Below are 13,045 nucleotides of genomic sequence, written 5' to 3' on the forward strand. Positions count from 1 at the left end.
ATGAGCTTACCACATGCATAACACAGAAGTCTATCAAAACATGCAGTCAAATAGCCACAGGTTTTTTCTTTTCTGAAGTTATAAAATGAAGCTAAATCTGTTACCTCTTCAAGGTATGTGCTGGGGTTCTTTGAGCTGGTATGAAAGTTATTTTTTTCTATAATTTTGATGTTTCACAACAGTAACATGCAAATGTGTCCCTTTCACAGGTAACATGCATTTTACAGTGCAAGTGTCAATACTGTTTAAATTCCTTCACCCAACTCTCCAAATTTCTTAGAGAACTATGAAAGCCATTCATGACCTTACTGCCTATCAGAACATCTTTGAAGACAGATTGTCTTTCTTTCTATCACTAAAAAATACAAATCGCTTTTTCAAATACATTTGCTGTTATGTTATGAAAATACTTCTACGTTAAATTAGCAGTTCATCTGGACAATCCATGTGGTAAACTTTATTAAATGCACTTCCACTTCAGTCTAGTCTATTAGGTCTGCTTTGAAGTGTTACTTTCATTTAACGTTCTGGTATGACACTGTTCTATCCACAGTATCCATTAACATGGAACACTTTCACTATTTGCTAATTTTATCTTTCCACTTTTTCTTTTCCACACTCATTTTGCCTTCTCTATGCCTAAGATTTTCCTGTGCTTTTCTCCCATTACCTCGTCATACTTTTCACAGTACATAATTCACTCTTCCTCCTCCTCTTGGCCTGCTTTATGTTCTTTTTTTTCCATCTTGAAATTATTCTTTCACTTTATGTCTCTCCATCCACCCCTTCCCTCCCACCCTCACTTTCACGGAGGATTAAATGATGTACCACTCCCTCTCACTCCATTCTTTATTCTATCTGCAGACATCCACACTTCTCCTGTTTGCCATACACAAATGCACTGTGCTCACAGTATTTCCTACCTCTGTTTTCATTCAATACCTCTTCCTTTCTCTTAGAAGAGATATTTGTTTGGAATAATTTTTCTCCCTTCTTTGGACAAGAGAGCCAGCTTTCTGACTGGCGCAACCCCTCTTTCTATTGTGATCCCAGAAAGAGCACTCTATTGCCTGAGGTAAGGGGAAGATCTGGGTTCAGACCACCCATACGCTCTGCCAAGAGCAGACTGTGTACTGTGAGGAGCGGGTGGACAAAAGAGATTAGGCGCTGATAGCTTAGGCACCTAGGGGATGGCTGTACTGCCACAGAAGCAGGAAGGACCCCTTCTGCTATTTTTCCTATTTATATTCTGACATTTATTTTTATCCTGTTGCCCTCATTGGTCATGGCTATAGGACAGGGCTAGTCCTTCAGTTATTTACTCCTCAGAAATCCCAAGGATTCAAGTTTGACATTCCCACAGCACCGAACATCCATTCCAGGTGAATCACACCTTTGTGGAGAGCTTTTGATACAGAGCAAATGCACTGTGTGTGCTAGAGTACAGACTGCATACAAGCAATACCTGCCACTCCTTCACAAAGCCTTCCAAAATTAAGACAGTGGACTGGCTTTTTACTGGTCAAATACAGTGGAGTATTTGGGCATATCCTTTTGCTATAGTAAGGTAGGAACAAGCCGCTCTCAAAACTATTACTTAAAAAGAAAAGAGAAGAAAAGGCCCTTCCTCCTTCCAATGCACTCACTGTCTTGTTTCTTCCTTTTGTGGGAGTTGCTGGATTTCCCTTGCTATCTGCTGTCTTCCTTCCTAATGAGGTAAAAGGCAGCGTTGATGAGGTTTTGATCAAGTTTGCTGTCTGACAGTTGTTGTTGTTATTCTGGTTACCACTCAGGGTCTCCATTATGGATCTAAAGGTTCCAAAAGGCCTTTTCAGCTGGTCCCCAGCTGGTTCTCCAGTGCCGGGTGGAGTCCGCAAAAGTGCTTTACCCCGGTCTTTATCCTTTTCCTCATTCAGTTCTGTCTCTGTTAGCTCCACCTGCACCACAGGCTCCTCAAAGGTTACTCTGAGTTTCAAGTTTTGGGAGGTTCTGCGCTTTGAAGATGGAGACTTCAGAGCACTCTTAGGGCTTGTGGCAACCTTTTGAGCAGCGGCACTGTCAGAGCTGGATGGAGAGCTGTCTCCAGAAAATTGGCTCTGAGATACAGTACCAGACTGATACTGGGATTCACTATCTGGATCGCTGCTCTCTGAAGTAGGGGAAGGACTGTGGCCATCCACAGACTTAGAAACTCTGATACCAAAAGGGAAGCGGCGCCCTGCTGCTGAAGTATGTTTCTTAATCATCAGATGCAAACTTTCTGTGCTCTCAACACTTTCCACTATAGGTTGAGGCCTTGGTTTGTCAGTTCTTTTCACAGGAGTGTTCTTATGGTCCTCAGAATTAGCTGAGTCTGTGTCAGACTCACTGAGCGATCTCTGCATAAGTTGCCTCAGTCTGGCTAACTTCAGCTCCCTTTTCTCTGGCAGAATCTTCTTCACGTTCTTGGAGGAAGCATGAGCATCCTGAAATTCCAAAGAAAGCTTTTCCTGCATACAGACATTTTCAGAGATTTCCTTTCCCAACAACTGGCGCAGGATTTTATCTGAGTCCTCATCTTTTATCTTGGCCCGAGTGCGGCTAGAAGTTCCCAGGCTGCCAAGAATCTGAATCCCATCTTGGGTGTTCAATTTACTTTTTGGTAGAGACAATTCATCTGCTTCAGAGGGTTTCCACTGGGGTTTGCCAGAAGCAGGAGATGATGGTGAGCTTAAAGAAAAAAGGGGAAGAGAAAATTTCAATATCACAGCCAAGGCAATGAACACACAAAATGTGAAACTGCCATTTCCAGCATTCATGTCTGTCTCAGCTTATTGTTACTTATCCTTTTCATCGTTACTCACATGGAATTCATTATTCTGATGCTAGAGTGAAGATGACACAGAGAAGGATGTAACCCCGCTTCTATTCCTAATTAGGATTTGAGTCTATTTTTTTTTCCTTTAAACAAAGAATACTCCTTAATACTCCAAAACTTAGATTGGTCATTTCAATACCAAAGATGACTTTCTGAGGATAGTTTTAGAGAAACTACTGTTTCTTATTTCTGTGAGGGCTGGCATGTTTTAAAAGGTGTGTGTGGGCAGGAAAACACAAAGCAAAATGCTCTACTCTTCAAGTCACATCATAATACAAAAGTAGCTTATTCTAAATACAGCAAAAATACTGGCTCTCTGCACAGCAGTGATTTCATAAATCTTAAACTTCATTTGGTATTAATAATAGCCATGTAAGACTACATAAAAAGTCAGGGTCATTCACACTGAAAACCTTTTCAAGTATGAAATACTGAAAGCATGAAAAAAGTGACATGAATTTATTTCAGTACTCTTAGAACAATAAATTAAATTTAGAACTCCAAATGTTACAAAGTAGGGAAACAGCAGTCTCAAGTCTGATTTGTAAAGAATGTGAGTTACAGAGACCATTTCTTTCCCAATGACATATCTGAGAGCTCATGATACTCCACATTCTTATCATAAACCGCTTTTCCTCTGAGCAAGGGTAAAGCGACAAAATTAAGGTTAGTGTGAGCCACTAAATCCATGAATCTCATTTCCTCCCGTTTCCAAGAAAATTCTATTCTGATGAGTCCATAGTTCCAACAGTGTACAAAATTCATATATATTACTAGCCACTTCATCTTCAATCCATTATGAGCTTTTTTTTAATGTGGGAATATATGCAAACTGAAATAATGTCACTAAAGAGTATACATGTATCTAGAAGAGGCACTCCTACTAAAAGGGTTAGATTCTATTATATCTACTGCTGTCTCTTTGGACGATGATCATATCCACGAGTGAGTTCTAGCTTGGAGGAAAAGCAGCAACCAACTATGAAATCAAAGCTAAAATAACACAGTACCATTTTCAGACTAACTCATTTAATTAAAAGGGTGTTGAAACCTACCCTTCTACAGAAATAATGAACAATGAGAGGTCACCTGACCTTATCTGATACTGAAAGTGAAACAGTCCTGGTGCTCACCACTACTCAGAGGTGAAATCATTTGAAAATTTCAGCCAGCAAAAATCACAGAAACCAAATGAGCTGGAAGACAGTGTTTGATCCCACTGTCTCTGCTGAGCTGGCAGACAGGGAAGACAAAGACCATGAGTCTATTAAAAAAAGGACAGAATAACTCTTCCCAGTGTGGTTTTCTACTTTAGCAAGAGTTTGGATTTGCTAGTTAGTTTTCGGCCTTTTCCTAGCCTATGTTCCTCTATATAAATACATCTCCAAACCCAGTGTCTTTATTTGTCATCTATTTCTGTAATGATTTGCATTTGCATGAAGCACTGACAGATCTACTTCAGAAACATGGAGCACTTGTTTCCCACAGAGCATGAGATTTAATAAAAATGGAATAGAAAGCAGTCACTGTTCCTACACATTCACACCTGATGGCCCAAAGCTCAGACCATTGATGCCAGCAGGAGCTTTTGTGCTGGCTTTATTCTTTAACACGTATTTAGCTCCTTATAACTCTGAAACAAGGAAAAACATGGTATATATTTTCTAGATAGAGAAACTGAATTAGAAAATAATGATGAACTGAGTGCTGTTCACATCTGAGTTACTTTTTCCCTTTCAGTGTCTGCTTGAGATTGCTACCCAAGCGAAGTTGTGTGCTTACTTGACTTACATACATCACACTGGAAGTCTATGGCAGAATCAGGAGACTTCAGGCTCCAGTCCTGTGCCTTTACTGGAAGGGTCCCTTTCCTCCTCTTTCAGGTTACTCAGTTTGTGGCTATTTTTGAGACTGGGACTGACAGGATATAAATGAAACATAAAATTTCTGGAGCTTTGACTTTTTATACAAGCTACTACAGGCAAAATTTAATGAGCGTAAGGAGTCTTATTAATCTGAAAGCAGGTTTTGTTGGTAAGTGGCTTTATAAATTACAGCTGGCAGGAACGTATGGTGGATCACCACAAGGTCAAACTTTACAACTTTCCTAGGGGTTTCTATGATTCTCTGCTATTCATCTAATACAAAATATATTCTGTTCCACTGTAAATCTGATTTTTACTCTTCTGGGGAACAGGGACTATTAATTTCATACTCAAAATGTCCAATATTTATACAACTTCATGCACTGTCAAATTCTAGCAGCTCAGCTTCAAGCCCACAAAGTAAAGGAAACACACTTACTTTGACGGAACACATTTAATTTTTAGACAGGTCACAGCTTCTCCTGCTAATAGTTATACCATGAAACTACTCAAATCTAAGATACAGTAGAATTCCAGTCATGTTACCTTGGAGTTATGGGCAGTGATTTGCCCTCTGACCGCTGGGCTTCTAAAAGCTGCTGCAATTGGTTCTGTAATGTCACACGTTCCACTGTCTGCCTGCAAGAAAATATCAGATTGTTTAACCTGTATCTTAAAATTGTCAGCCTTAGTACAGTAAAGGATAAATGATACCACTTGTTCAATTTTGCATGCAAAAGAGAAGCTCCATTCACCTATAAATTAAGTAGAAAATAAAGATAGAGATTTTAAATATTAGCATAAACAAAGGGAGCTAGTTCTCTTGTAAGTTGTCTCTGAATACCTGTGCACATTGTGCAATCACTGTACAACATCATTTGAGAGATACTTACTTACCAGGAATTATTTATTATATACATATATATATTATATACATACAAGGATAAGTGTGGGATCGTAAGCAGCAGTTTGCTGGAACTGAGTGACTCACAAAAAATAATAGCCCAGAAACAAGCATGTCATCTCAGAACCAACTTTGGGCCACTTGGTTCTTGTTCAGCTGAATAAAGGAAGGGGAAAGGGACAGATTAAGAAGTCTCTTCCCACATTTGGTGGATGGCCTTTACTCAGCTGAACAATGGCTCTCAAACCGCTCTCCTTTGCTCACTGCAAATGAGCCCAGAGAGGAGCTTTTGCCCACTGGGTAGGGCTGGTCCACTCTGCTTCAGCCTGCAGGACAGAGCTAAGTATGTCCGTGCTGTATTCCAGCAGAGTAGGAAAAACTGTATCTGCTTGCTGCACAATCTTACCAAAGGTCCTACGTGTGCTCCGCACCCACCTTATGTTTAGTAGTGCTGTATATACTGCATTTATCACTTTCAGTGTGACGCTGTGATCTATGTTCAACAATTTTAGAGAGCAACGTTTAAGAGAAATAATAGTAGGTATACATTGTAACCAGAATCTAGCAGAATATAACCTTATCAAGGATAACATACCTATAAATACAAAAGTTAATTTGAAAGAAGTTCACTCAGTTTAACAAGATTATCTTCTGCAAATCTTCAAGTAGTTCTAGGAAAATAAATAAATAAATCAATTTGCCACAAAAATTCTCCCTTTCCCTGCCCCGTCCAATGTTGACCTTCCATTCTAACATATAAATATCACTTTATCTTGTGGATTACAACAGGTAATGTCTATTCATTTAGCGACATATTTTAAGTTCAAGCACCTCTAAACACTGTACAGATACAAGCATTGGGAAATGACTGGAAAACACAGACTTCCAGCTTTTCACTACTGTGTATATCCTATCTTTCACTTAGAACACAAAAGGCACATTTAGTTTTACTCCCTGTCTTTCTTTCTTTCATGGATAAAGATATGTTATTTTGAGTGAGGCTCTGATTAGAAAAAAAGACCATGTGAAAATGACTTTTTATCTGTTTCTTCCAGTCTCTGCTTCTGTTGCTGTAGAAGTAATATGTTTTCAGTACTTTTAATCTTATTAGACCTGCAGAACTAATACAGTTCTCTGACAGTGAGCTGGATTCTTTCCTAGCTCACATACCATCAGCAGAATAGTTAACTAAGTTCCAAATGCAGAGTCTTTATAGCTGGCAATGTCAATGCCAGAAAGAAGCCAGATGACTTTTTAGGCTATGAGTTGTATTTGCAGGGTTGACAAAAAATAAACATCTTTACTTGTAAAATATCAGAGTGGATCTGAAAAGTACTAAAGAAATAAAAATGGGAACTTGACATACTGCCTTGCCATCACATTTTTGAACACAACCATGCTTTACATAGATCTTTTCTTCCTTTAATTTTCCCCCTTCCTTCCTCTCGCCTACACATTTCCTTACACTATTTTAAAATCACTCCTACCATCTGTCAGCATTGGCTTATATTGCAAATCCCCAGATACTCTCTTTTGAGAGCCAAGGAAATTTTCATTTGAGATTAGATTGTGATACATTTATGTTTTACTTGCCTTTTTTGATTTCCTCCACATCTATTTCTGAATATCTAAATAATAGTGAAGTCTACTAATTATATACAGTGAGAATTAAGGTGAAAGAAAATTCTTCCAGAGAGGTAGATAACAGCTTCTTACACCTTTAAATGTCTAACACTTCTAATGAGTTACTGTCCTCATTCTAGGTAAATATTTTATTATATTAAAAGAATTATTTTCCTCCATTTTCTCAGTTTGACTATTTAGTATATATTTTTTAGCATGGAAACTCACACATCCTTCCAGCACAATCCCTGAAAATACATTTTTTATATATATACACACACGTGTGTGTGTGTGTGTAATGTATATACACACACACTATGTGAATATATAAACACTGTGTTACATATATTTATATATAAAAATATATATAAAATTACATATACATATCTAAGATAACATTGAAAATTAAGGGATTACAAGTTCTTGGAACAGCAATATTGCTAAGTATTAAAAATGGATAGATTCAGTAGGTAAGCAGATCACTGTAGCTTTAAGGGTCAGATTTACTTTATGATATTTAATGTCCAAATTCTGAAGGTCTTACTTAGTTTAGATAATGTTCCTGCTAAGCACTATATAAAGACCTTGGCATGTCTCCTTAGATAACTACAGACCCAAGCTTGCTTCTAACAAAGTCAGGCAGTTCAGCCACTGAATATGAAACACGCTGAGGCACTGGGCACTAATGAAACGTCTTTCCCAGTATTCTGACTTACTGCTTTGTTTGGTTTCAAATAAAACAAACAATGACCATTCTATATAGCTGAAAATAAAACAGCTCATCTAAGTAAATAAGAGATAAACATTGTAAAGTTTATATTGAGTTTCTTATTATACTTCTGTATAGCTCTTATTTCCACACACAAAAACAAACAACATGCATATACCATATTTTACCACTGTAATCATTTTTATTTATTCAGCTATTTTTATAGCTATTCCTATAAAGTTTCAGGAGAATCATGGATTTTGTCTACAGAACATAGAAAAGTGGTGGCAAAAGAGAATATTCAGCCACTTTCCAATCCTCATCTTTTGACTCAAGGTTTGTTTTGACCTTTGCTTTGATAGAGTTTTTGGCTTGATCTTGTATCAAAAAGATCAGGAAGTGGCTGGTTCATTTATTGCCTTGGACATTCAGCTCCAGTCCTTTGGGAATGCAGGGAGGATGGTCTGTGATCAAGTGGCATTGTTAAAGAAGTGCAGAGAAGCATTATTTTATGCCATTGGTTCTGACTGCATCTCTTCAGGCCAGGAAAGCCTAAACAATACATCACTTAATATCATCAGTGATGAAAAGCATGTATTTGTGAAAGCAGGAATTTTCAACTCTGGTCTATAAGGGTTTTCTAGATAATAAATATGCTACTGATGAGATCAGTGAGGGAATAACTAAAATTGTAAGACCTAAAGAGACCTCATGAAGTAAAATGAAAGCCAACATTTTGCACAGGCTCTGAGAAAAACTTGTGTGACTGTCCTGGGTGTCCTCTTTCGTTCAAAAAATCCTACTGAATTGATGAAACCTCTATACTTAGCAAGAGAGGCAAACCAAACCTTTTATTCTAAAGCCAGTAACAGCAGCTTTTGTGGGCTATTTTTCTTTTTACCTAGGAAAGAATTTCTTGGTTCTCCTCCCCTTGTGTGGCAAGGTCTCAGTTCATTCTCTCGTGAAGATTCAATGGAACATTTCTAGCTATCATGTTTTTCCTTTTCTCAAATACCAAGGCTTTTCCCTCTGAATAGAGGCTTAGATCCAACTCAAAAGGTTCTGCTATACTTTTTTGTATCTTTAATCTGAGTAGCTTTGCATCAGTAGTTGCAAGACGTGAAGCCTTCATCAGATTGTAAAATTACTGTTTTGTTTTTGTGCCTTTTTTTCAGGAAGGGCTCCAAAGAGCGTGATAGGCTGGGGTAATTTCTCTCTAGAACTGTTCATGTTGCATTGAAGGCTAGAAGAGCTCATAAAGTGAGTATCAAAGAAGCACTCCCCTCTTTGTTTTGGGGCCTTTGAAGGTAGGTGTTGCTAGCTCCTAGTCTAAGGCAGTTTGTTCTGAAAGCAGTCTTGATGTGGGCTTTCTTTAAGGAAAGCATGCTCAAGCGTGATGCTGTTCCAGTGCAACATCAACGGTTCCCATCTTTCTGTGGGGATGTACAGTGTTACAGGTGGAGGGCCTTATCCCTGGCTGATAAGGAGCCCAGGAAAATGTCTAAAGACAGCTTGCATGCTCAGCCAGTTGAAAACTTTTCTCACGTTTAAAACAGCTGAAGAAATGTTGGGAGGCAGATCAGGGCTTACTGAGCTGTCCTGAACAGTCAAGTAATCTGTCGTGATCCAGCCATAACTTCTCTGCCTCTAGAACAAGATCCATTAACAGCAGCAGAACTAGGCAGAGAAAATACAGCAAAGCCAGCATAACTGCCCAAATTGAAGCCTTTCCAGTGCAATAGCAGTTTAAAGTACCTCAGACTGCAGATTGGTCTTTTGCCTGTTGCCATCTGATGCTTTTGGGATCTTCAGAGGTGCTATGGCCATTCTATCTTCCTACTGTGCTAGAGATAAGGCTCCTTGAGAAACTGCGCCAAGTGCTTCCTTCAGGCCATGAATACATCCTTGGACTTTTAGGTAGCCCCCTCTGATGGGGCTACAAAACAAGCAAGAGCCTTCTTTCACCATTCCCTCTGACTTCTAGGCATAAGCCTCTGAGCACAGCGCACTGCTTCTGTCAGCCTACTTGGGTCCTGAGGCTGGTAGCCAAAACAGCCATGCAGAAGCTGCTCTTTCAAGCAGAAAATAGAATATTTCACTGCCTCAGTAAACTGCAACAGGGTTGCCCAAGAGACTCACAGCCCTTTGTCTTTGTAGGAAAGGAAGAAAAGGCAGCTGCTGCACTTTGCAGAGCTAAATCTGAAGCCTGAAAAAATAGACTGCTGAAGGGAAGCAGATTTAATTCCAGCTGAGACAAGCAAAGGAACCCATCAGGAGCCAAATAAGAATCATTTAAATGACTTCCCATGCTTGTAGCCCAAGAGACAACAGAGGGGGCTTGAAAAGTGTTAATGCTCTTGTCAGGAAAGTCAGAACTAGGCTCTATGTCTATGGGAGTAAACAGCCCACTGCCTAACAGAACAAGTCTTTCTTTTCCATATGAGAGGTAACAGTTAAATCAAATACTGAGAGAGCACTGTATAGAACTGAAACATGGAAAACTCATGGTTGCCATTTCTACTTCTTGTTTTTATTTTTGCTAAGTTATAGGGAATATAAATCTCATTGGATATTGAGATGAGTCAGGTGCTTACGTAGGCTACTTAGGAAATGTCCTACGCTCTGTTTTATTTTTATTTTTATTTTTTTTTACAGTAGCTGATTTGTGTATTTGTGTTTTTTAGCAAATGAACCAACTACAAGATACCTGGTATTTTGAAATGTCAAGTGAACACTGTGCCAGACTAAAATTATCAAAATGTGAAAATTTACAATAATTTTGATTTCACTGTTTCATATTTGTGAGAGTATAAGTGTAAAAGAAGAGTGAAGCTTAGAGAAAAGGCTTCTATGACATAAATGCTTAGAGGTACAAACCAGGCGTACTTCAAATGCAATAAGGTATTCTGTAATGACAAAGGGAGCAGACTGCTACCACATATTGTTTCTGTTGTAATACAATACAAAATATATGCATGTTTATAGCAAAAGTGAGAATAAACGATAAACATTTTTACCCTTATTTTCAAGATATGCAGTCTGCAACTCAAAAAGTTGTTTCAACCACATGCTGCTTGCATAAAATGATATGGTCACCACAAAACATGGGATTTTCAAAAGCTATTTTCATGGTCTGTGGTAGTCAAAAAGCACTTGATCATGTCCTTAAGTCTGAACCAAAAGTTAGGTCAATGCTGACAGTTTCTGAGAGTCTCATCTTATGAGGTAATTGACATGCTCAGTCACAATAACTGCACCCACAGTAAAAGCAAGCAACTGCATATTTAGTGTTTCAACCTACCAGGTTCTTCATAGATGATTTATTAAAAATTGTACTAAAATACTCAAGCCAGCTCCTATGAAGGAAAAATACAACATAGACTATTTCCTGAGCAGCCACCGTGGGCTTTGGGAACCTTCCAAGCTCAAAGAAAACTTCCAACTGCTATTTCCATCATTCCTCCCAACATCAACACCCAATACTGTAGCTAGGAAGAGCCACTCACTGTATATAATACATAAATGCATGCTATGTGAATAGAAAATATGATTAGCAAAGGTGTGATCCCAAGGTATTCAAAGGGAAAAGGGAGAGGATTGCTTACATATATACATATAAAGACAAGGATATTTCACACGTACCCTTTTCCACTCCCATTCCCTGCATCTACATTCACAGCAAACTGCCACCAAGAGAACAGCTGAAAAACTGAACTGCTAAAGAGGCAAAGGGGCAAATGGTTGAGAATGTCAAAGATTCGAGAAATAAGGGAGAAGTATGAACTGTCAAATATTACATATAGGGAGAAGGTACACTGTTGATAAGCTGAAGACAAAGGATAGTATTGTTTTCACAATGATCCCTGTGTTAAGAATAAAACACTTACTCCTTCAGTTGCTTAGTTAGCTTCACAACCTGAGAGGCCAATGACATGCAAGTCTCCACAACCACTAAGTAGCGGGAACACATGGTGTGCCCATGTCGCTCAGCACTTTGTGAGGGTTTCTCTCCCGCGTGGTTTTGCATAGTGACGTTTGCTCCATATTCAACCAATGTCTGCAAAGACACAGAAGGAAAGACTGAGAGCTGTAAACGTAAATCTCTGCTGTGATTTTTGGTCAACAACAAGAACTGCTGGGCCCAGAGCACTCCTGAATAAAATGTTTGGAAACATTGGTCTGAGCTGACCATTTTTAAAAACCAATCACCCTGACAAGTCTGCACGCAGTCAGAACTCCCAACGCATACCACCAAAAAAAAATCTATCACTGAGGTGCAAGGCTAGCACAGCACAGTGTGCTGTTCTTTCAGATGACTATTAAAAGACTGGATTTTTCCTTCCTCTGCCTTCTCTGTTCCACTTTAATTAAGGCATTTTCTGCTTGTTGTGTAGCATAGCATGACTTGTTGTGTAGCATAGCATGACTTGTACCATTCATACTGTGATGGGGACCACCAAATGAAAACAGAGCACTTGCATTTGGGTATCTATTGATTCTCCATTGAGCTACAACAATACACTTTTTCAGGTGAACTTTTATATGTATGTCTGAACACTGTGCTAACTTTGCACATGCTGATGCTGGTACAGGAGATGCAAGCAAGTGCAGTTCACAGGACATCCGTGCTAGATAAGATCAGGGTCTAGGCCAGCACCAACACGTTGCTAGCCAGTTTTTAAAGGGTGGTGCTGAGCTGTAAATGCTTACAAGCTCTGGTGCCTGCTATTCTGGGGATTTCTGCACTGCAGCACTTTGCAACACATCCTAAGAATCTGAATGTAGGAATGCCTTTGCTACAATATTTGCTGACTCCTTTTGTGGTTTAGCTCTCAATTTCCTACCACAGCAGAATCCCTGTGTTTAAAACAATCAGCATACCAGTCTCAATGTCCTGATTCCTCAGCCAAGGGACATTTGGATATGAAAGGTATGGCACATACTTTCCAACAACTCCAGTAGGTCACACAGCCACAACTTCCTTTTTGTAGAAAGAAATCTGTACAATAACTTTTTCCATCTTTTTTGTTTTTGATGTTGAAAGTTTCATTGCTTTGTACTTGCTTGGCTTTCCCCTATTGTCTTTT

General features: G+C 39.0%; 1 protein-coding gene across 10 annotated transcripts in view; it reads right to left on the bottom strand.

Annotated features, from left to right (window-relative positions):
* The window catches only part of LOC135323447 (synphilin-1-like), an 83,369-nt gene that overhangs the window by 5,398 nt on the left and 64,926 nt on the right, over positions 1 to 13,045 (bottom strand). For all 10 annotated transcript variants that reach the window (XM_064501003.1, XM_064501001.1, XM_064500999.1 and 7 more), the window contains 3 exons: positions 11,846 to 12,015; positions 5,269 to 5,361; positions 1,647 to 2,709 (listed from right to left, as the gene is read on the bottom strand). In XM_064501003.1, the coding sequence (XP_064357073.1) occupies positions 1,647 to 2,709; positions 5,269 to 5,361; positions 11,846 to 12,015 (1,326 nt within the window). The remainder of the gene's footprint in view (positions 1 to 1,646; positions 2,710 to 5,268; positions 5,362 to 11,845; positions 12,016 to 13,045) is intronic.

This window comes from Dromaius novaehollandiae, chromosome W, assembly GCF_036370855.1.
Source record: "Dromaius novaehollandiae isolate bDroNov1 chromosome W, bDroNov1.hap1, whole genome shotgun sequence".
Classification (NCBI taxonomy): Eukaryota; Metazoa; Chordata; class Aves; order Casuariiformes; family Dromaiidae; genus Dromaius; species Dromaius novaehollandiae.